At 46.6% G+C, this 24,821-nt stretch overlaps 1 protein-coding gene across 4 annotated transcripts in view; it reads left to right on the forward strand.

Moving 5' to 3' along the window:
- The window catches only part of CTPS2 (CTP synthase 2), an 82,863-nt gene extending 60,616 nt beyond the window's left edge, over positions 1 to 22,247 (forward strand). For all 4 annotated transcript variants that reach the window (XM_037512665.2, XM_037512662.2, XM_037512661.2 and 1 more), the window contains exons 15-19: positions 6,617 to 6,672; positions 9,111 to 9,207; positions 13,741 to 13,885; positions 20,090 to 20,200; positions 21,162 to 22,247. In XM_037512665.2, coding sequence (XP_037368562.1) covers positions 6,617 to 6,672; positions 9,111 to 9,207; positions 13,741 to 13,885; positions 20,090 to 20,159 — 368 coding nt within the window. In that variant the 3' untranslated portion in view covers positions 20,160 to 20,200; positions 21,162 to 22,247. The remainder of the gene's footprint in view (positions 1 to 6,616; positions 6,673 to 9,110; positions 9,208 to 13,740; positions 13,886 to 20,089; positions 20,201 to 21,161) is intronic.
- Positions 22,248 to 24,821: the final 2,574 nt, after the last annotated feature.

The raw sequence follows: 24,821 nt of genomic DNA on the forward strand, positions 1-24,821 counted from the left end.
TCTTTAATGATTTTATTTATTTATTTATTTATTTATTTATTTTTAAAGAATTTTTTTTTTAAGATTTATTTTTATTTATTTATACAAGCACTGGGTACAGTCAGAAGCGTGGGAGGGTGAGAGAATTCAGCAGAGCCAGAGCAGGGAGCAGAGCAGGCAGAAGGACTGAAGTACACTGCTGAAGGGAGCAGCGGGCTGCAGGAGAGGTCTGCGCGCCATGTGGGACCCTCCTCCAGGGGCCGGGGAGCAGCCGGGGATCAAACCTGTGCTGCAGAGGCTGCGGGCAGCTTCGCAACCCAGCGCTCAACCGCTGCGCCACCGGGGAGGCCCGATTTCATTTATTTTTGCATAGAAAAACTGGGGTGTAGGCCAGAGGTGGAGGGGATGAGAGGATTCACCAGAGACAGAGTGGGGAGAGACAGAGTGGGGAGCAGAACAGGCAGATCTAGTGAAATACACTGCTGAGGGGAGCAGTGGGCGAGACAGGAGAGGTCTGCTGCGCCATGTGAGTCGGCTCCCTGGCCGGGGATTGAACTCAGGCCTTTGTGGTGGTAGTGCTGAGCCTTAACCCCTAGGCCATCAGGGAGGCCCCACATTTTCTTTTAATTTTTAACCGCTTTTTTGACGTATGACTAAGATACAAAAAGCTGTCTATATGTAACATATAAGTTGATGAATTGAATCTGAGTTTTCTGGAGTGGAGATTTTAGGTACAAATCGATTTGGATGAAAATACTGCTAGTCATTCTTTGCTCTGTGAGAAATGTGTCCCAGAGGCCCACCCAGTCCTGTGTTCTGTATGTGTGTGCTGTCTTTGTCTGCAAAGGCTTTTCTTTTAAAAGGGCTAATGACTGTGTGTGGAATTGTTGAAACTGGTTCAAGTGTCCTTAAGAATAAGATATTTTTCTCAGCTGGCTACTTCACCCTTCATGTAACTCATTGCATATTCATGGTCTTCCAAACTATCTAGCATGCTTAGTTTTAATAGTCTTTAGTTTAATTTTTTCATGTATCAAGCATTCATATCTCTTACTTGGGCATAGAATCTACTGATTCATTTCCAATGGCTAAACATTTCGGGTTGCTTCTGGCATTTTCTTAGAAAAACGCTGATGCCAACATCTTGACACAGTGTTTTTGTTCTTTTAATCGTTTCCTTAGGATAGATTTCCAGGAGTCAGACAATTAGGTCAAAGAGTATGAACACTTTTATGACTGCTAATTGGGCCGGATTGTTTGAAAGAAGAGGTGAACCAGTTCATAGTGCCTTTACTGTACCTTAGTGTCCTTACATCCTCTTGGCTTTTTGCTTGTGTTTTTATTATTTTCCTTCTAGCTCTATTAGCAAGAACAAAAAAGAGCCCTTTATTATTGTGCGTTGACATGTCTTTTCATGGCTACAAGACAGGAACTCCCCGCACCCACGCTGATTTACTTGTGGGTATATGGCCCATGTCTCCAGTCTCCACCAGCACTTAAGCCTGGGAAGGGGGAATTGACCTGCCCAAAGGCTATTACCTAAATGACCTAAGCCAGGTGTCAGGAAACTTTTTCTGCAAAAGGCCAGATAATGAATATTTTCAGCTGCGGAGCCTTATGGTCTATGTCACAAATACGCCACCCTGCCATTGTCGAGTGAAAACAGCCACCCGCAGGTATGGGAATGAGTGGCCTGGCCGTGTGCCAATAAATAAACCTGTATTTATGGGCCCTGGAATTCGAACTTCATGTAATTTTCATGCATCATGAATTATTATTTTCCTTTTGATTTTTTCAACCTTCTGAAAATGTGAAAAACATTCTTAGTTCGTGAGCAGAAAAAAACCAAGGGGATCTTGTTTTGCCTAGAGTTTCCAGATTCCGGGTTTACAGAGAAAAAATGCAGGCTGAAGGAGGCCTGTGGCTGTAGCAGGGAGTCAGCTCCCCTCCTGGGGAGCACTCAGTGAGGGCCCCCCATGAAGCTGTTTGCCTGCGTGCACACCCAACTTAGCCACAGAATAAGGCGGTCCCCCCTTTTCTCATGGTGCCTGGTTTGCCACTGGGACTCAGGGCCCGGCTCCCCAGCCCGCCAGCACAGTCACGCCCCTCGGTGTTACCTGACAGCCACGTCTTACAGTAAACTCGTCAAACGCTCTACCTTCCCGGTCTGTATATACTACATGTAAATGACGCCCCCTTTTTAAAAACACCATTTGTCTGTCAAGGCAGGTAGGACTTGTCTCCCCATAGTGACCCCTTACTTGATGGATTAACTCACTAGGGTCTTTAAAAAAGCAGGGGAAGTGGCCCGGAGCACTTAGGGGTTACATGGATGCTTTGAATAGTGAGAGATGTAGAGGGAAGGGTGCCTAGAGATGAAGGGGATGAGCTCAGGCGAGGGGGGCGCCTGGGAGAACACTGAGGCACTTTGTTTTTCGAGGGTTTTAAGACACCCAGAATAGACTTGATTGTCTTCCCCCCTGTGGCTCTCACCTGAGCTGGAGATGTGAACTTACAAGAGAGCAACTCAGGCGCAGGCCCAGGGGGAGCCTAAGAACTTGTTTGCTAGCGTGTCCACAATATAACAGGCTCCAGGCTTCCTTCTCCAGTCGGGTCCTAGCTGTGTTGCCAAGACATCCAGGAAGGAAGACCCGTCTTTTGTCCGTGACCAACATGGTTTGCAAACCACGCGGCCCCCGACCAGAAACATGTTTTCTGGACGCCCGCGGCAGCGCGCTGCGGCCAAGCACAACCCCGCTCACAGCTGCCCTGCAGTCTCGTCCAGCTGGTGTAGCGATGCCCCCCAGCCCACGCCCGCGTGGTTAGGGAGCCCTCGCCTTTAGAGACAGGAGTGTGCAGCGGTGGGAGGAGGCAGAGGCAGAATGCAGAGGCTGCTCGGGAGGCAAAGGGCCACCTCGCAGGGCTGGGCCCCGGGCTCGTCAAAGGGGAACGGGTGCATTTGTTCCTCTGTGGGTGCCGTTCAGTGGCCAGTGCCACTCTGGGTATTGGGAGTAATTAGGGGGCCCCTCAGTGCTGGGGACTGTTCAGCTGGGGACCAGGGCTGACCCCCCGGGACGGCGAGATGTGAGCTGGCAGGAGGCGGGGCGCGCCTGGGGGTGCGCCGGAGTCCGGCGCGGGAGTGGACATTGGCTGCCCTAGGAGAAGTTAGGAGAAGGCTCAAGTCCCGCCAGGGACGCTCTGCGTTTCCTCTTAAGGAGGAGAAGGACTTGACTAAAATGCTTCGTCCGGCTTTACTGTGAGGGAGGGTTTTGTTCTGAGGCAACCGAGGCAAGCAAAGGCCAGCCGCGCGGGTAGCGAGCCCCAGGGCGGAGGAGCTGGCTGGAAACCTTGGCCCGGGCAGCCGCGGCTCCGTCTCAAACCGGAGAGCGGTGAAGAGATGGGGAGAGGGTACAACAAAATATCATGGGCGAGAAAAATTGCTTTTGCTTTCTTATTTCTTATCAAAACGTTGATAAAGAAAACCAGCTCCTAGTTCCTGGTGTGATTAGATTGTTAGGAAGTTTACGGAGAAAAAAGGCAGCAGGAAAAGCCTCGGCCGGGTTAATGAGGTGATGCACGAAACCGCCTCACGGCGGCCGAAACCTCCTCACGGCGGCCGAAACCTCCTCACGGCGGAGGCCTGGGTGTAGGGAGCGGGAGCCGGGCCTTCTTCATTTGTCCTGCAGAGACACAAATTCGAAAGGAGCGGGGTGGGGCCTGGAGAGAGGAGTGTCCCCCCCTCCCCTGCGGTGGCCCCAGTGCAGGGCAGCACTGCCCCCTGCTGCTGCTGGCCCTGTGCCCGTCCTCCATCCTCAGATGTGTTTGTGGAGATGGAGATGCCTAATGGGCTCGCTGCTTCTTTAATGGCAGCAGATGGCGTTTATGCCTCCCTCCCCACACTGAGGCAGCCCTTCAACCCCAGGGCAGCCCAGCCCCCTGGAGCCACACTACCCCTTTAGGGGGCCCCTGTAGCCCCAGATCTCCCTCACGCTCATCCTGTGCTTGTGACAACAGACGTCAGAATACCTCCTGCCTCCTGCCTCCCAGCTCTCTTGTGAGGGGTAGATCAGGTGTACCCCTGGGTCCTAAGAACAGAGGCTGGCACCGAAGAAGCACCAGGGATCAACTGTCCCTGTTAGGATCATGAATGTGAAGGGCTTTTTCTGTTTACCTGTGATTTTCTCACAGCTCAGGTGAGTGGCGGTGAGTGACCCAATATTAAGAATGGGGTCCCGGGCCTCCCTGGTGTCACAAAGGGTGAAGGCGCAACCTATGAAGCTATCCGCAGCCACTGAAGCAGGAGTTCGATCCTCAGCCAGGGAGCTACCCACATGGCACGGCAGACCTCTCCTGACTCACCTGCTGCTCCCCTCAGCAGTGTCAGTCAGTCTACCTGTTCTGCTCCCCACTCTGTCTCTGGTGAATCCTCTCACCCCCCTGCACCTCTGGCCTGTACCCCAGTTCTTGTATGCATAAAAAAAGAATGGGGTCCCATAAGGAGAGTGGAAGGGGAGCTTGATAAGGGGGGGCAGGCATCCTTGGTCTGGCAGGTTGTCTCCAGTCCCTGTTCTGGTCTCCCCGCTGCCCACCTGCAGCTAGGCGCCAAGAGGAGAATACAGAAAATGTAAGAAAACAGATGTTAAAAATGGGGTAAGAATACTAAATGGTGGGAAGAGAAGCAAGCAATAAAAAAGAATGCAACACTGCACTGTTGAGTTAAAGGCCAGGATTAGCATTTTTAAACTACAGAATTAGCATTTTTATACGAGAAAATTGAGGTAAGAAAAGAACATGAAAAATAAATTTCGGGAAAGGGGAGTGATGCTGATACTTGAAGGGTAGATGTTTTTAGAGAAATGAAAGGAAGGTCATACTAAAATCTACAAGTCCTGGGCCTCCCCGGTGGCGCAGCGGTTGAGCGCTGGGTTGCGAAGCTGCCCGCGGCCTCTGCGGCGCCGGTTCGATCCCCGGCTGCTCCCCGGCCACTGGAGGAGGGTCCCACATGGCGCGCAGACCTCTCCTGCCGCCCGCTGCTCCCCTCAGCAGTGTACTTCGGTCCTTCTGCCTGTTCTGCTCCCCGCTCTGGCTCTGGTGAATTCCCTCACCCTCCCGCGCTTCTGACTGTACCCAGTGCATGTATAAACAAAAAACAAACAAACAAATAAATAAATAAATAAAACATGCCTCTATTAAAAAAAAAAAAAAATCTACAAGTCCTAAATAGAGGAGAAAGGTTTGGCCGACCCCGACTGTGCACCAGTGATTAGGACCTAACAGGATCAGTACATTTATTCCTCTCGACACCCCAGGATCCCGCTGCATTTTGCACCAAAGAAAGGAATTTTAACAAGATGAATTCACTTGTTAGAAAGTCACTACGCTGGGCCTCCCTGTGGCGCAGCGGTTGAGCTCCGGGTTGCGAAGCTGTCCGCAGCCTTTGCAGCGCAGGTTGGATCCCTGGCCACCGGGCGAGGGTCCCACATGGCGCGCAGACCTCTCCTGCCGCCCGCTGCTCCCCTCAACAGTGTACTTCTGCCTGTTCTGCTCTCCGCTCTGGCTCTGGTGAATTCTCTCACCCTCCCGTGCTTCTGACTGTACCCAGTGCTTGTATAAATAAATAAATAAATCTTTAAAAGAAAAAAAAAAAGGAAGAAAGTCACTGAGCTGAGTTCAGAACCTAAACTCTGCCCATCTCACTCTACCAAATGCCTAGACCTGAAAGAGAGTAGATGGTGAAACCCAAACAGGTTTGGGTGTCTGGTGACACGCACAGCTGAAAGCTGTCTGGTGCTAACAGGCTTTGGGAAGAGATTCTTGTGGTAGGAAGGGTAGAGGGAGGTGCAGAAAGTGAAGACCCCACCCCTGGTTTCTGAAAACCAATTTGAAAGCAGGTGCTTGGCTTGAGGAGGGACACAAGCCCTGAATCAACATTAGACTGAGCAGCCTGGTCAGTAAGACCTGGAAGGGAATACGAATGAGTCAAACAGGGGTGAGAAAGGCCATAGCTTAAGCTCATCAATGGTCGGCAGTTCCACTGGGCCTTGGGATTAGAGACAATAGGGAGTGGTGAGGACGGTAAAATTGGCCAGCCTCCATCCATTGAAGGAGTAACTGCTACAGCTGATAGTTGGATGAAAAACTGAATTCACTGTTGCCAGTCTTCTAATTTTTTCAAAAGAAGCTGTAGTTGTATGAGGAATCTCCTGATTTTTAAATGTTGGTAACTTATTTACTATTTTAAAACATTGTCTGTTTGCCAATCTCATGCAAGCCAAATACACCAAATATCTGCACCCTGGCCACCTTCTTGGAATCTCTGAATTAGGCAAACACCAGCAAATCCCAGCACACACACGGAGAGCTCTGGTTCTTGTAATGCTTGCTTAGCACAGGGCACATGTCTGGGCAGTCTTAAAAGCAAAGAAATGAAGATGCCGCTGCACTTCCAAGAGGGTTGTATAAAAGTGAGGCAGTTCTGTCAAGAGAAAAGAGGTCACGAAGCTGGTCAGATAATGATGTTACCTTTTGTGGATGCGCTGGGTGATTTCTTCTAGCCTGCTGGAGTCAGAGATGCAGGGCCCAGGTTAAAGGTCAGGACCGGAAGGCCGGTATTAATGTCACTCTTGTATCTCCACAGGAAAACTTTACGGTGATGTTCCTTTTATAGAAGAAAGACACAGACATCGGTATGAGGTACGGCCTTGATGCTGAATTACTGTGGACTGTGCATTGTAGTGCAGGGAACCCCAGCAATGACAAGAGGGCCTTTGGAAAAGATGTCCCGCCAGCCCCTGATGTCCATAGGGCTCGGGGAAAGAGGGGGTCTCCATATTTCTGAGAGGAAGTGGATGGGTGAAGAGATTCTGCCTTTTTTTTTTTTTTGCTTTCCCAAAGGCACAATCGTTAAATATCTACACAACGGATAAACAGGATTCTATGTTACCCTAACTTCTGTCTCTTAGACCAGGACAAGTTGTCATCCTCATCCTTAACCCCCTGCCCTTCATTTTGGCAAGTTTGGGAAAGGGAGATTCGCATCTTCTGAAAGGGAACCAACTGCCTCTTGGAATAGGGGTGCCTCTCTGATGGATTTGGAGTTTGGGGACCTCTTGGGAAGTCTACATTGAGTTTGAGGCGTAGTGTCATGTGATTATGTTAAGTGAAATAAGCCAATAAAAAAGACCACATAGTATATGATTCAATGAACATATAATGCCCAGAATAAGCAAATTTATACAGGCAGAATATAGATTAGTGGGTGCCTAGGGCTGGGGTTTATTAGTGGATTGGGGGATGATGGATAAAGGGTGCAGGATTTGTTTTGGGATGATTGTGGTGATAATTGCCATCCTTTATTAAAAAACATCTTATTGTACACTTTGTATGGCATGTGAGTTATATCTCAATAAAGCCGTTTACAAAAGGAAAAATAATCACAAATTATGACAATTGGTATAATATTAAAAAAATAAAGCCTGTGGAGTTAAGATTGAGCAGGACGTGTGGGACACTGCTTTAATTTTAGATGGGAAAGGGCTGGAGATGGCCGAGTGAGGGGAGAGGCTGAGGCCATGTCATCGGGTTGTCATTTACAAGCACTATTTTATTTATTTATTTTAAGATTTATTTATTTATGCATACAAGAACTGGGGTACAGGCCAGAGGCGTGGGGGGGGGTTGAGAGGATCCACCAGAGACAGAGCGGGGAGCAGAACAGGCAGACTGACTGAAATACACAGCTGAGGGGAGCAGCGGGCGAGACAAGAGAGGTCTGCCGCGCCATGTGGGTAGCTCCCTGGCCAGCCGGGGATCGAACTCGACCTGTGGTGGCTGCGGATAATTTCACAGGTTGCATCTTAACCCCTTGCGCCACCAGGGAAGCCCTACAAGTACTATTTTAGTAGAAAAATCGCTCCAACCTTCTCTGTAGAGCTTTTATGTAATGATAAGAAAGCATTGCAGTTAATCACAAGGTAAATAAAATAATTTCAACCCTCAAGCAGAGTTGTGGTTTGGGGAGAGATCGTCCATTATACATAACTCAAGGGAAGAAGCAACCTTGGGGACAACTATAAATAACTAGTCTTAAGGCTCCCAGTCAGAATATCTGAGTCATAATCCGACTTTGTGTATTTCATCTTTGAGCGCTAGAAGATGAGTCTCCCAGATTTAGGACCTGTGATTAGACTCTCTCAGGTTCATCAGGAGTTTAAAAACAAAATAGACTTTGGGGATTGAATATAGGGATGGTCAATATTTGCAGGCCATGCTCTCTGTTGCAATTGCTTTACTCTCTCATGTTTGTGCAGAAGCAACTGTTAATACAAAAACTGTGAGTGTGGCTGCGGGCCAGTACAACTTTACTTACCCGACGACATGGCCTCCAAGTCACAGCACCACTGAAATAGAAAACTCACGCAATTGATGAAGTGCATTTTCTCTCTCTCTTCTTTCCTTGCTTCCTTGCTTCCTTGCTTCCTTCCTTCCTCTCTCTCTCTCTTTCTTTTCTTTTCTTAAAAAGATTTATTTATTTATGCATACAAGAACTGGGCTGTAGGCTAGAGATGCGGGGAGGTGAGAGGATCCACCAGAGACAGAGTGGGGAGCAGAACAGGCAGACTGATGAAATACACTGCTGAGGGGAGCAGCAGGCAAGACAGGGGAGGTCTTCTCCTGCCGCCCGCTGCTCCCCTCAGCAGTGTACTTCGGTCCTTCTGCCTGCTCTGCTCCCCGCTCTGGCTCTGGTGAATTCTCTCACCCTCCCGCGCTTCTGACTGTACGCAGTGCATGTATAAACAAAACAAATGAACAAATAAATAAATAAATAAATAAAACATGCCTCTATAAAAGAAAAAAAAATACAAACAAATAAACAAAAAACAAACAAATAAATAAATAAATAAAAATACATGCCTCTTTTAAAAAAAAAAAGACAGGGGAGGTCTGCTGCGCCATGTGGGTCAGCTCCCTGGCTGGGGATCGAACTCATGTCGCAGTGGCTGGCTATAGCTTGATAAGCTCTGTGTCTTTAGCCCTTGCGCCACCAGGGAGACCCTGAAGTGCATTCTCATAAACTTATGTCTGGGTTACTCTGCTTCCCAAAGATACTTTATTTCTTTTTTTTTTTCCAGGTGAACCCTAAGCTGATCAACCAATTTGAGAAGAAAGATTTAAATTTTGTAGGTCAGGATGTCGATGGGGAGAGGATGGAAATCATTGAACTGGCAAGTAAGTAGAATGTTTGTAGTGTGCGCTCATCCTTTGTTGCCCGTATGTATGAAGATACAGCTCCAGACCCATTTGTTTGCTCTTTTTTTCCCCTCTCGCCTTTGAAATAAATACGCATGACAGTAGAAATAATATGCGCTGAATATAAAGTGCTTGAAAAATCAGACCACCTGTACCTCTTCATCATTTGGGGACCTGTGAGTCTTAACCTACCTCTGGATGATGTGTGGGCCCGGCCTGCCCGCCCCACCAGGACCATCCTTCCTTACCACCCCCACCCTTTCTGGCGCTTCTCGTCGCTCGCCTCTAGGTTAGAGCGTGTGGCAGAGGCGGGCAGCCTGCTGTAGAGTGGTACTCTGCTTTCTCCTCCTTTGAGGATGAATGGCCCAGTGCCCTACTCACTGCAGGTGGCTGGCACTGACATCTGTTGCGTTTGGGACCTGGCCCCTTCTTGCACCTGGGTTTGCCTTTCCCTGTTGCTCGTGCTCTAAGGGCCACTCACTTCACTTGTGAACACTGATCACTGCACTCAGACCCAGCCCACCGCAAAGGGATTGGACTTCTGTTGAGGAAGATCATCGAAGAAGTGGCTTGTGCTGGGCAGGGACACCCTCAGGAGCTTAGGCACAAACCACTTTGCATCTATTGTTACCAGATGGGGGCAGTGTTCTTGTCCTTCAGAACTGCAAGGACACGGGAAGTCCTCGGTAACAGCGCTTTCTCTTGACCTTCTAGCTCAAGAGAAGCCAACTGTGGCCTGTGGGCCAGATTCAGCTTGCTGACTGTTTGGTACAGCTCAGGAGTTAAGAATGGCCTTTCCATCTTTAAATGGTTAAAAAAAAAACAAAGAATAATATTTGTGACGCATGAAAATTTTGTGCAATTTCAGTATCTGTGAGTAAAGGATCATTGGAACAGTTACACGCATTCATTTCTGTGTTGTCTGTGGTTGATTTTATGTTGCAGTAGCAGAGATAAGTAGTTGGAAAGAGGTTTTCTGGTCCACAAAGCCTAATACAGTTGTATTTGGCCGCAAAGCAATACAGTTGTATTTGGCCCTGTGCAGAACTGTTTGGCAGTCCCTATTTTAGACCCACATACATGCACTTCACTTAACTAACTTGACCGTAACCTTTTCAGGCGTCTGCTTGACCTATTTGTCTATCTGGATAGTCTCCTGGCACTTCCGACTCAACTTATGAACATGAAATTTACATGCTCTCCAAATTAGTTCTTTCTCCTGACTTTCTGTTAAGGTATCATCCATCTCCTAATGCAGCGTTTCTCCCTCTTGCCACCTGTGACGTTTGGAGTGGGATTATTCTTTGTGTAAGGCACTGCCCTGTGCCCTGTGGGATGGCTGGCAGCATCCCCGGTCTCCACCCTCTGGATGCCAGTGGCAGCGTCTACCTCTCCCACTTCCCTTTCCCCCCAACTCAAGTTGTGATGACCAAAAACATCTCCAGGTGTTGGCAAATGTCCCTGAACATCACGTTCACTCTGGTTGGGAACCACTGACCGTGAGACTTGAAATTGACCTTCATTAGCACCTCTTCCCCTTCATACACCAACTTGTAATCAGTTGTCAAGACTTGTGGATTCGCTGGGATTGCGTTCCTACCCCTGCTACCCCAGTCCCAGCACTCGATGTCTCTGACCCAGACTAGTCCTCAAGCTCCTTGCTTCCTCCAGGTTTTCCCCTTTCCAGTATCTCCCAACGAGCCCGGGGCTCTGACTAAGCAGGGCCTGAGACACTAAGTTGTTGGAGAAGCCAGTGTGATTTATGGAATGCTTAGTGTGGACAGGATGCTCTGAAAATGACAGCATAAAATTTTAGAGCCTACCTTTTCAACCTGTGTACTTTAGTCCCCTCATAACCTGAACCACTGACTCTTTTTCTAACCTTTTTCCATCTAGCTCATGTCACTATTCTCGACTTCAAATTCCTCTTTCTGTTCCTTTCTTTTCTGTCTCTAATTTGTTCAGGTGCTTCAGGAGTTCCGAGCAGGGAGGAGAATTGAAGTTGGAGAAGGCTTCTTTGAACTCAGTAGCATGTTCCCCGGACCCCGAAGGAAGGAAAGCAATGGACATCGAGTGCGCACGCACTAGATGCTTCTCACTAGACCCCTCGCTAGGGTGTCCGTGTGCCTGTGTCATTTACAAGGCAGGTGATGTCATTCCCACTTTACAGGGAAGGAGACTAGAGTGCAAAGACGTCACGTTCCTGCCCCGGTTTTGTAGGGTCTGTCCCTCGTGGAATTGTATTGTCCTTCTTGTTTTCATTGGACAGTCCATCTATGATTGTCAATCCATACGAAAATTTTAAATTAGAATAGGAGGGATGTATTTCCTATAGTCTTTCTAAGGGGAATGCCCATCATTAAAAATGTTTTTCATGTGGAAGTGTCTAGTGTTGAAGTCTAGTAAGAGGCATGCCAGAGGGCAGAGAATTTCTCAAGATATTACTATTTGTTTACTTTGTTCAAGTACTTATTCTCTTTTAATTCTCCTGGTTCTCATTATTGTCAGCAAATACTAACAAACCTCTTTCATCGCAAGAATTTAGATTCCCGTTGACACTTTCAAATTTTATGTGGTTTGGAAAGGAAATGAGAGCTGCTGTGAAATCTTTAAAAGCTGACTGCAAGGAATTTATTTTATTAAGGAAAATCTCCCAGCAGTGTTTGATCTTAGCTACACCTTAGAAACCGTATCCAACAATCCTTATCTTCCTAAAGATCTTCAAAACGAACAAGAAAGCTTGAGAATAGTCTAATTTGTTTCAAAGCAATTAAGAGCATTACTTGAAAGATACTTTATCTGACAGGTAGAACATCAGCAAAATAAAACCTTTTTAGTCTCTTTTCTCATAATGGCATAGAGGATGTTTTGAATCAAGTGATTCAGAGCAATGATTCATTCATTTAAATATTCTGTCCCTGGCTGTGACCACGGTCCATAATGCAGCTTCTGTCTGTCGTAGCGCAAACATGCAATGACTGTCTGCTCATTTCAGAGACATCCTCAGTGCTGTTCTGTAAGAGTCACTGCCTCTTAAATTTAAAGTTATATTGCTTAGTTTCTTTTCTAAATGAGGGTGATTTCTCTTCTTTCCTTGTTAGGGACACATTCCCAGGAGAAGGTAGCATTCCCCTCCCCCAGTTTTCAGAGCCTGCTGTCCCTCTAATTCAAGGAGGTTTCTTCCTATGTGTGATGCAGAGGATTTCTGCACGGGATTTTCCTGGGCCCGGAGCTGTCCAGTAGAACCTGCTACAATGATGGAGCTATTCTGCTCTTTTCAATATGGTAGCCACTACCCATTTGGGATTGTTGAGCACGTTGAATGGATTGAAGTAGCCACATGTGGCTTGGGGGCTACCATTTTGTATAGCAAAGCTTTAAATGCTACCTTTAAGAGACTGGACATTTTCATTCAATCAACATTTCCTGACTACTGCAGTTTTGGGTCTCCAGGATAAGTGATGGGCATTTCTGAATTCCAGACTAGCTTTTTAAATGATTTGATAAAGTATCTCACTGAAAGGTTTAAAGTTATACTTTTATTATAACTTTTATTATGTATATGTCTATTTATATACTTTATTATCTCTAGCTTGGTATATATCTATAACAAATGATTTTTGAAGTGGGGAATACAGCATACTGACACTGCTCTGCACTGTAGCAATTGTGGGTTTAGGGTGTTGCTGCCTCTCTAATTAGGATTTGCTTTCTAATCTGGGAATAAACATAGTTTGTGAGAATTCTGATTAGGGAAAAAATCTGTAACCCAGATTTCAAAATGTGATCATTGCAAAACAGGGGACTCCATATGCCTGGGAAAAGTTACTTTTCTGTTCCTACTGCGGCTTGAAGAACTTGAATTGCTCATCCCAGAGCTTCTTATTTCCCTCAATATAAGAACAGCTTCATTTTCCCTTCTGGTAGTGTAGGTAATGGGTGCTCATTGTAAAGATTCATAAGATACAGAAAGTAGAAGGAAGAAAATAAAAATATGTTGAACTCTTACAAGCCTGAGCCGTGACCGCCAGTAACATGTTGAAAGATCATCGTTTTGTCACCCAGGGATTCTTCATGACCCAGGACGGGTTGGCGAAGGCCGAGTAGGGGTGCCAGTGTAGACAAGCAGCAGTACTGACTATATTTCCGGGACATGCTTCCCTTGTAAAAGGAGAAGAGACTGTCGATTTCTGAAGCCAAGGAAGAGAAAGCAGGCCTCAGGAATGAGGGACACCATGGGAAAGAGTTTTGGGGAAAGCGGAATTCATCTTGCCGTTGAAAGTCTTGCTTAATTGCACGCGCTCTGCCACCTTCCACGAGTAAAGGGCAGATGGCTGATTGAGCTGTGTTTCACACTCTGAAATTTTGCTGTGCAGACGCATCATGAAAGTAACTGGCTCTGATAGCAAGTGACCCGTTCACCACTTAGCGACTTCCTTATTCAGAGATAGGACCTTTAAAGCAGTTCTCATGCTTGCCTGTCTCAATTGCATGTGATTGTTCTCATTTCAGATCACCCTTATTTTGTTGGCGTCCAATTCCATCCTGAGTTTTCTTCTAGGCCGATGAAGCCTTCCCCGCCATACCTGGGCCTACTGCTTGCGGCAACTGGGAATCTGAATGCCTACCTACAACAGGGGTGCAAACTGTCTTCCAGGTAACTGACTTACCGCTCTTAGCAATTACTCCAGAGGCAGTTACCAACATCTTAGGATTCTCGTAAAGTTAATGTCATTATAGAATCTTTTTCTGTAATTGAGGTAACACTGGTTACAACACTGTATATGATGTAGGGGGATAGGGTCTCACCTCCTCAGATATATGTCAACGCCACCATCAAAACACCCATTTTCCTGGACTCAAAAGGAAAGACTAAAAAACCAAATAGGAGCTTTCATATAAGTCAAAGAAGTTGGTTTAAAAGAACTGCTGGCCTCATTTGGACAATTAGAACATGAGAAAGAATAGTGAAAATATTGGATTTTAACACATCACAGTTTCAAAAAATTCCATAATGATACTAAGATTTTTTTTTAAAAATAAACCAATTAAAAATGTGGACGCAACCCTCAGTGTAATAACCGGGTCAAATGAGGATCAGCTGGGATGCCCGAACCGTTGGATGAAAGGGTTGTGGGAAACAGGATGTTCACAGGCTCTGAAAGCATCACTGCAGATTCTTTATTAATTACAGAAGGCTGCCTTTTGAACGCAGTACCTCCTGTGCTTTTTTCCAAGTTGCTCCTAGTGTCTAATGGCTGCATCCGTCAGCATTCATTCCCTGTCCCACCTGCATCAGTTTGTTCCCATCACTGCTGGGCACGAGAGAATCAAGTCCTAGTTGAGTAAGAGCACATCTCCTGTCCTAGGGGACTCATCAGGTAGTGTGACAGTTCTCTACCTTTTCGGGGGGACAGACAACCTTCTAAGAATATGATAGAAGCTGTGGACCCACTTCCTGGAAAACTGCACAGACCTGCCAACTGGAATGTCATTTCCTGGTGTCCGTGACCCCAAAGTCCCCCACCCAGCGACTTTCCTCTAGGGGTCCAGCTAAGAAAGGACTTGGACCTACAATTGTGTAGCCCCAACAGCGTGGAAGTGCTGGCACTGCAGCTTGTCCTGTTCTCTTTGAATATACCCCCAGGCCCCTGAGATTGTGACATCAGAGTAAACATCTTCCTGCCAGGGTCCCGCCATCCACATCATCCACACGCCTGGCTCAACTCCTCTCCCATCCATCCTAGTCAGCAGTGCCTGGAGATTCCTGCTGCTGGGACCCCCGTATCTTCTGCAGTGCTGCTAGGGAGAGTGGCCTGGGCTTCAAAGGGTGCTGGAGGTGGGCTTTGCTGAATTTAAACCCAGCTCTTTTACTTCCCAGCTGACTGCGACCTTACTCCTCCAGGCATCTATTTCTTTATAAAAATGAGGTGGTCATGGCACACACTGCCATAGCAGTCACAAAGGTGAAGTTTCCTACTAAATGTAAAGCACTTGACACACTGCCTGATCTGTGGTAGGAAACAGAGTGGGGATGTGATTAATCTGACCTGAGTTGTTAATCTGACCTGAGTTCTGGTCTCCTCTTTCTTGCCTACTGTAAAGCATCCTGCCTGGTCTCTCCAGATTGCCTCCTCTTGATCCATCTTCCTGGCAGAAGGATCTCCCCACTATATTTTGGAGTTTTAAACTCTTAGTGCCTTCCCCTGACCACACAAATCCATTCGGAACATCTTGCAGTCCCCTTAATCTCCCCAGAAGGTTTTAAATGCCTTTGTCTCAACTCACACCGCTCTCTGGCTCTTGGTAAACATTCCTGAACCTCTTAGCAAGAGGGGGAGCTGGAATATCCATCTATATCCTGTTAGGATGCCAGTTGACAGAATCAAAATCCACTGTCCCCATTGGTGGAGGCCCCTCCATTGCAAATAGGGCGTGAATTGCTTCCTCTGGGCAGACTTAGCTCTACTTGGCTGGCCTTCTCTTTGACTCAGTGAATAAGATATTCTTTCCTTGCGTGAATTCAGGCGCATTTTCCAGCAGTGTTTTCAATGTAGAATTATCTTTTGGTTTTTCCCTTTAATACCTTTGGGACCTCTGATTGTTGTTCCCAGGGGTCGTTCTGTTCTTACCATATCCGGTGGAGAGATTTTATTTACATGGGGGCAGTGTCCATGAACAGAGTGGGTGCTATGGATTTAATTTCTGGGCCTGCCACTTATTGGGTCATTTTCCCAAGGCCCCTGTCCCCAAGCTCCCCATCTTCCTCCTTGAGGATTGTTGTGAGGAACAGTTGATAATGGCATGTTGTAAGGTTTAAACTAGTGGAGAAATACTACATTCTCCCCTTTGTTACATTTCAAATATAAGTGAACCGAAAAAAAAAATTCCTTTTTGCTTTTTTTTTTAAGATTTATTTATGCATACAAGAAGTGGGGTACAGGCCAGAGATGTGGGGGGTGAGAGGATTCACTAGGGATAGAGCGGGGAGCAGAACAGGCAGACTGACTGAAATACACTGCTGAGGGGAGCAGCGGGTGAGACAGGAGAGGTCTGCTGTGCCGTGTGGGTAGCTCCCTGGCCAGGGATCCAACTCGTGCTGCAGAGGCTGTGGACAGCTTCACAGTGCTGTGCTTAACCCCTTGCGCCACCAGGGAGGCCCTTTGCTTTGTTTTTTTTTTTTTTTTTTTTTTTTTAGAGGCATGCTTTATTTATTTGTTTGCTGGTTTGTTTGTTTGTTTTGTTTATACATGCACTGGGTACAGTCAGAAGCGCGGGAGGGTGAGAGAATTCACCAGAGCCAGAGCGGGGAGCAGAGCAGGCAGAAGGAACGAAGTACACTGCTGAGGGGAGCAGCGGGCGGCAGGAGAGGTCTGCGCGCCATGTGGGACCCTCCTCCGGTGGCCGGGGAGCAGCCGGGGATCGAACCGGCGCCGCAGAGGCCGCGCACAGTTTCGCAACCCAGCGCTCAACCGCTGTGCCACCAGGGAGGCCCCCTGCTTTGTTTTTTTTTTTTTTTTTTTTTTTTTTTTTTTTAACAGTTCTTTAAACTTTTTTTTTAAAGCTCCCCCCTCTGTGATTTGACACCAACTCCAAACCTGGAGACCTTTCCTGGTGAAGTTCCACTGATGAAACACGTTTGGTTCTCCCTTTCCTTGGGGATTAAATGCTGGTTCAGAGGTCCTGTGTGCTCAGAGGGACTCCCTGCCCCCCTGCTGATGTGGTACCACCAGGAACGCGGTTAATCATAGTAGAGAGCACGGTGCTTTTAACGCCCCGCCAGGGTTACATTCTGCCATTTGCTATTCCATGCAAAACTCACTCAAAGCATGCTAAGTTTTTATTCCATCGCTCTTCTATTTTATGGTTTCCAGGGACTCTTTGAGAAGGAAGTCAGTACAGTGGTAACAACGCATTGGGGAGAGCTGTGCGCATAGCATCCTGTTTTAAAACATGCTTTTCCCACATGAAGTGGATTTTGATAGAAAGTACTGGAGGGCCTCAGTCATACTGGGAATCCTGAGTCTGCCGTTAAATTTTTTTTCTTTTTTAAATTCCAACCACCTCTTTCTGTTAATGAAGAAGAGTTGAATGACTGCCTCGGGGTAGCAGAAAAGGTGAGCGCCAGGGCCCATTGCTCTAGCCTTGCCCTGGCCCCTGGGGAGACATGTTTTCTTATGTTGGGAATTTAGTAGGAACTGTAGACAATTGACTGTGACAAGCCTTTTGTTTGTCCGAACCACGGCGGACCATCACAGTCCAGTCTTAAAAGTCAAGCCGGGGCTGTAGGGATACTGATTCCTATGTGTTGCTGCTGGTGATTTTGTCTTAGAACAAATAGTGAGGCAGGGTATTTTTTTCAAAGAGCACTTCCACTATTTCAGGACGCACGCGTGCATGACGGAGATGTGCCGTGGTTTTAATAAACTAGAGAGCCAGATGTTAAAAACAGAACCACAAACACATTTCTAAAAGGAAGCGGGCCTCCCCTGGTGGCGCAGCGGTTGAGTGCTGGGTTGTGAGACTGCCCGCAGCCTCTGCAGCGCCAGTTCGATTCCCGGCCACCGGCGAGGGTCCCACAAAAAGAAAAAAATAAATAAATAAATAAATAAATAAATAAAATAAAAGGAAGCAACCAGAGGACCAATTGCGTGGTGATTACCCTTCATTACCCTTCATCTGCTTTGAATGCCACGCCAGCCCATGGAACTTTCTGCCGTGGTAGGAGTGTCCTATCATCTGCACTATTCAGTGCAGTGTCACTAGCCCCGTGTGGCTGTGACACTTGGGGTGCGGCTCAATATGTGCAAGTGAGGGAATGTTGTCTTACATTTGATTAGATATGAATTGACTTAAATTTAGATCACTAAGCTGCCTTTCTGACTACCTTATGGGACAGTGAGTTTGGTGTTAAAGAGTTCCCCTTGAGGGCCTCCCTGGTAGTGCAAGGGTTAAGATGCAGTGAAGCTATCCACAGCCATTGCAGCGTGAGTTTGATCCCTGGCCAGGGAGGTACCCACATGGTGCAGCAGATCTCTCCTGTCTCGCCTGCAGCTCCCCTCAGCAGTGTGTTTCAGTAGATCTGCCTGTACCCCAGTTCTTGTATGCATAAATAAATAAATCTTTTTTTTAAAAGTTCCCCTTGAATGAATCTGTACCCATTTCATAAAATGTAGCAGGCAAAACCCCAATACCTTATAACTCTCCCACTGGGAAGTGTATCTGTGTGCAGATGATTATTTAAAAAGATGGGCTAGTCCTCAGATGAGGCTGAGATGCCTTGAATTAAGTGAAAAGATACCCCGATGATTTTATTGTATGGATTTCTTTAAGTCTGTTCTGTATGAGGCAAAAATGAATCCCTAAATCATAAGCACCCACCATTTATTGAATGTGCGGGCTCCAGTGTTGTTTGGCATAAGGGTGATCATCCCCACTGTAAGTCCAGCGCTTGCTCTTTGCTGGCGTGGGAGTGCCGTAAAGTCAAGCTGAGCAGCATTGCTTATTTTGATAATTCTGTTGTTGAGGGTCATGTTTTGCTTTATTATCACGGCTCCACCCCCTGACACATATGAAAAAAAAGATCTAAGCCAGTCATTTACCTTCGCCAGGAGGAAGCTCAGGTCCAGCCTGACTTTGCTAGACTCAGCTGTGCCTTTTTGATGCATTGGCAGCGCTTGGCACTACCAGCCCTCAGACAGGAAAAGAGAGCTGTTGGGTGGGAAACAGATGGGGGCGGGAACTACTCCCGGCACAGGAAACAGTCTGCAAATCACGTGCTTGGCCCTTTGCATGACTGTTCGAGAGATTCCAAGTCAGGAATATGTAACCACGTAAACAACAATGACTCATATTTTTATATAATTTTCAGCACACCTTTATCCATACTCAGGTGAGCCTCATAACATTTTGGTGAGTTGTAGGTTTTAGTATTAATTTTTTCCAGACTCTCAGAGGAGTCAAATGACCAGTCTGAAGGTATGTGGCTAATAAGTACTACAACCAGGCAAGGGTGGGATCACCCTGCTTTTTCCCAGCCTAGAGGTGGTGTGTGTGTGTGTGTGTGTGTGTGTGTGTGTGTGTGTGTGAAGGAAGCAGGTATAACAGCGGATGATGAGGAAATAGGGCCCCTCAGCCTCTCGCCTGCATCAGGGACATGACCCGAGGGACTGCTGACACACCGCAGCTTACCACTGACAACCTTGACTCAGGGTGTTGGAGACACAGCTATGCTCTCTGTTCTCTCGCTCCTTTCCTCTTGCCAAAGGAAACAGTTGTTGGGAGCGTGAAAAATGGAAAAGCTCTGAGCAGCCAGGTACTATTTCATGCTATGTTATTGACCTTGAGAACAAATTGAGATCACTAGGCGTAGGGCTAAGTGATGCCCAACATCAGATACTGAGATTTAGACCCTAATAGGACCAGTGTAGAGTCACAGAAAATAAATGGCTCCATCAGCTCAGACTTTCATTTTAAATCATTTTGTTAACATAATGCCTCTGGTTGATAGGGAAAAGGAGCAGGAGCAATCTGCTTGCAGGGTTTTTGTCAAAGTTCAGAAATGATCAGTGGTCTTCAGAAGATTATAAATTTTGACCTAAATTGAAATGCTTTTATATACTTTCTGAATAGGTCACTTCTAATTGAAGATGAAAACCAGCGACCCAATCCTCTGGTCACACACAGGAGGCCGTTGTGTGTGGCCTGTGGTGACTGACTGAAATGTGCTAGAATATTCCTTAGTATTTTCTCTGAGTTGGGGGTTAATTACGGAAAGTGTTGGAACTGTAAATGGAATAATTGTCCAGATTTTGTTGGTTTTTTAAAAAACCTTGCTAAATGAGTTCCTCTTTTAATCTAGTGATAGATACAGCGATGCCAGCGATGACAGCTTCTCAGAGCCAAGGCTAGAGGAGTTGGAAATAAGCTGAAACTAACGCGTGACTCGGGGTACCGGGGACGGCCCAAGTGGGTAAGATGGGATCCCTAAGTGCGTGTTTGTTTTACAGACAAGCTGTCCTAGCGTAGAAGGGAGTGTTACTGGGTCTGTCTCCCGGGATCCCGTGCGCCAGGATGCGCCTGTTGACTGACATAGTGGGCTGGTGCTTTTGGGAACCTGGCACGCAGGGACAGAGCTGGCAGTGAGCTGTTGGCCTGGGGGAAGTGGAGTGACCTGCGGTCAGGAGTCAACACGCCAGCGCGCCTGCCACTGGGGACCTGTAGGCCGTCGCGGCTAGAGCTGCAGTAGTTAGGTCAGGGGCCAGCTGCCTTTCTGTAAAGGGCGCATGGTAGATATTTAAGGCTTTGTGGGCCCCACAGTCTCTGTGGCAGCTCTTCCACTTGCCCAGCCGGCCGCGACCTTCCACAAATGAACGGGCGTGGCTGTGTCCAACAGAACTTTATTTACTAAACAGTCCGCTGACTTCTGCGCTAGGTCACTCATGGAAAAGCAGATTTCCTTGGATTTGTACAAAATAAAAGAGGATTTTCTCTCTTCCTAGGGAGAGCTCAGAGACTGGCTCGGCTTCCCATGTTTTTCCCCGTGGCTCTATTAGCCTTTATGGGAGGGGGAAGCAGCGGGCATAGTTTTATTAAATCCAAGTTCAGAGGCAGCTGGTGCCTGGGGTCACTAGCCCCAGGGGTCGTGGCCGGCCTCGGGTTGGGTGAGCTGCTCTCTGTAGCCGGGACAGCAGCTTTTGGAAAACTTGTGAAGCGTTCGTCGCTCCAGCACGAGCGGCCTCCCCATTTCACTCAGGGGCAGAATCTTCATGCTCCGCTGGGGAGAGCAACACTCGAGTTAGCTGAGCCTCACACCTGGAGACCTTCAGGAGCAAACCAACGTGGAGTGAAGCTCATCTGGAGCCACTTTGAAAACTTAGGCTGTTCAGTTCCTGGTGTGTTAATATATTCCTTTCTGTCTGTCTGTTTGTAAGCCTCTGAAGTAACTGAAGCCAAGGTGAAGGAACCATCTGAAGGAATCGTCCAGTTTTCTCGAATCACTCTGTTCTCCACTCAACCTGGGATGTCGAGCATCTGAGGGAACCTGCTAGACCCCACTTCCACGAACCAGGACCAGAGGGGTCCTGTCCCTCCCCCTGCACAGGTGGCCTTTGCTTCCCACAACATTCCGTAGCTGATTAAACTTTTCCCAATAACCTCGCTGAGGAGAAAGTGTGTTGGTGTTTTGCCCGGCGTGTGATGACTGAGTCCTCGAAGTGCTGCAAGGGAAGGGTCGTGGGGCAGCTGCTATTACTAATTTTGAGCCAGAAATGAGTTATTCTGTTAGCTGGAGTCAAGCACAGATTTGTGTATGGCCCCAGCTTATTTCAGTTTCTCACCCAGTTTATTTCTGGTTAAAAGTAAAACTAAAGAGTTGATCCAAGTGAAAGATGACAAGTCAGGCCCTTACTTCAGGCACTGAACTCGGGGAACATTAATACACCACAGGAATCCAGAAGAGATAGATCTATATTAAGGTGAAATTCAGCTAACACAGAATTAATCCCTTTCAAAGGAATAATTCAATGGTATTAGGTATATTTACAATGTTATGCAACTGCCACCTTCATCTACTTCCGAAGCTATTCCATCACTTGAAAATAAATTCCCCAACCCATGGGCACTCACTCTCTATTTCTCCCTCCTCCCTCCCAGCCCCTGGTACCCACTAATCTCCTTTCATTTTGATGGATTTATCTATTCTGGACATTTAATATAAGAAGAATCATACAACGTGTGACGTTTCTATGTTTGAGTCATTGCACTCAGCATCATGTTTTCAACATGCGTGCATGCCATAGCATCTATGAGTACTTCATTCCTTTTGTACGACTGAATAATATTCCACTAAATGGCTATAAGATGATTTGTTTCTCCATCTGCTGATGGACATTTGAGTGGTTTCCACATTTGTCTGTTAGAGTAATGCTGCTGTGAACATTCATGTGTAAATATTTTTTGAGTACCTGTTTTTAATTCTTTGAAGTATATACCTAGGCGTGGAATTCCTGGGTTATCTGGTAATTGTCCTTAACTTTAGAGGACGCATCAGTAATATTTTAATTAATATTCTAAAAGAAGAATCAACTTAAAAAATTAACAATGGGGCCTCCCTGGTGGTGCAAGGGGTTAAGCACTGCACTATGACGCAATCCGCAGCATCTGCAGCACGAGTTTGATCCCTAGCCGGCCAGGGAGCAACCCACATGGCGCAGCAGACCTCTCCTGTCTCACCCGCTGCTCCCCTCAGCAGTGTATTTCAGTCAGTCTGCCTGTTCCATTCCCCACTCTGTCTCTGGTGAATCCTCTCACCGCCCCCCCCCCCATCTCTGGCTTGTACCCCAGCTCTTATATGCATAAATAAATAAATCTTTAAAAAAATTAACAATGAACAAAATACAGAATTTTAAAATATGGCAGGATCTCGCCTTGCCCCTCCCGCACCTCCCCAGTCCTGGCCCTGATATACAACGTTCTCAGGTACTGTGCGTCCCGATGTTCCCTCTTGAATGTGTTTGAGATCATTACTTGTGTTCACGTTTGAGCTTTCTGATACTGATGGAAGTATTTTAACTGCTCAGTTAATTGCTGTCTTTAGCATTTTTACTTTTTTCTTTTAATACTGTGAGATGTTACAGCATTCTTTCATAAGATACTACCGAGAATTAAGCTACCAAACACTTGCAGAAATGAAATGAATAATTGTGGTAAACAAAAATATTAAAGAGCTTTAGGGCTCCACTTGTGAAAATTACAACTTGAAGATCACGAGAGGTTCCAGATGAAAAGCCCATGAGGTAGACTAAAAGCTGGAATAGGCCTCATGGAGGGACTCAGCGCAGAGGGGATACTTTAATATCACAAAGGGGGAGTCTGGCTTAAATAGGCGTTTTCAATTTTAGTGATTATGGTTTCTAAAAGTCACTTCAAACAGAGTGCGTTCACTGCGGGTTAAGGGCGCATGTAAATGGACTGGAAAGAAAGGCACTTAAAAAACAATAAACCAGCTTTTTTGTTGTTGCTACATGAGATTTTTCTCCTATGGAGCCATCCCCTGAACTTGGAATCCAGTGACGTGCAGAATGGTAGTAGCATGACCGCTGAAGATGGAGACGCAGGGGAGGGACATGAGCACGTGAAGTTGTTACATGTCATTCATTCAACGAATGTGACTCAAACCCTCAGCGATAGCCACTCAGCATGTCAGGTGCTGGGGAAGCGACCTACCTTCTTGCACCTGACTGTCTCATAGGGGATGATAGGCCTTAGACAAATCTAGTGTGAAGAAGTACTTGATTCTAATTCGGTATGTTCAGGGGCCTGTGAGAGTGTCAAAGAATAAGGACAGAATGACTTGTGAGAGAATGTAAAATGACAAATTGGGGGGCCAGGGAAGGCCGCTTGAGCAAAGCTGGGAATTGCTTTCCCCACATTTGTGCCTGTGGTTAGACAGAAGACAGTGGGCTGAGGACTGAGGCCCAGTGGGGCGTTTCTCTGCCTGGTGGGCAGGTGGGCAAGTCACCTGGCCTGTCCCCAAGGGGCCATCACCTGCTTGCTCTCAGCCTATACTTTTAGTTGATTTCGACTTGAATGGGGCCGAATCTGAAGGGACTCATTCTTTTTTGTTTTCTCCATAAACCATCTAGTTTTATTCCTAAATGTCACTTTTGTTGCTGTAATTCTTTTTTTTTTTTTTTAAGATTTATTTATGCATACAAGAGCTGGGGTACAGGCCAGAGGTGCGGGGGTGGGTGGGTGGTGGTAAGAGTCTTCACCAGAGACAGAGTGGGGAACAGAACAGGCAGACTGACTGAAACACGCTGCTGAGGGGAGCAGGAGGAGAGCAGCAGGCGAGACAGGAGAGATCTGCTGCGCCACATGGGTAGCTCCCTGGCCACGGTCGAACTCAGTCTACAGTGGCTGCAGACAGCTTCATAGTGCTGAGACTTAACCCCTCGCGCCACCAGGGAGGACTGAACACTTTTTAAACCCTTTTGTCATAGTTCTTTTAACCTTAAGAAATTCTAATTTATGATAGTAATCAAAATACCACAAAGAGGTAAAATGATGAACCACTTACACGTAATATAGCTATATGAAAAGTAGTACAAGTATTAATTATTTATATTTAAAATAGCTACATGAAATAAAAAGCAGTGGATGGGGGAAGTTTTGTGAATGTTCACAATGCTTATTTTTGGGTGTTGGGGAATGTGGGTGAGTATTTTTCTTTTTCTAATTTCCTTTATTTTTTTGAGTCACCTGGAGCGAATCAGCGAGACATTTACGTTTTGTTACTTGTGTAGCTGAAAAAAATCTCTGACCCAGAGACTCAAGTTTATCACGTGTCTGCATTCGTGGCTCACTGTCCTCCGTGGTCAGTCCAAAGTCTGATTTCTTTTGTCTCCTCCCTAGCCTTCCCATGTTCTCAAGAAAGTATACAGCCCTAAAATGTTGAGGTGGAGTTTTGGGGGTCACATGTTGGTGTCTAGTTTATATAAATGGCATCGTGCTACGGTTCTTTTTTTTTTTTTTTTTAAGATTTATTTATTTATTTATACAAGCACTGGGCACAGTCAGAAGCGCGGGAGGGT

The sequence above is a fragment of the Talpa occidentalis genome, unplaced genomic scaffold (assembly GCF_014898055.3).
Source record: "Talpa occidentalis isolate TD23 unplaced genomic scaffold, MPIMG_talOcc4v2.1 talOcc4.15, whole genome shotgun sequence".
Classification (NCBI taxonomy): domain Eukaryota; kingdom Metazoa; phylum Chordata; class Mammalia; order Eulipotyphla; family Talpidae; genus Talpa; species Talpa occidentalis.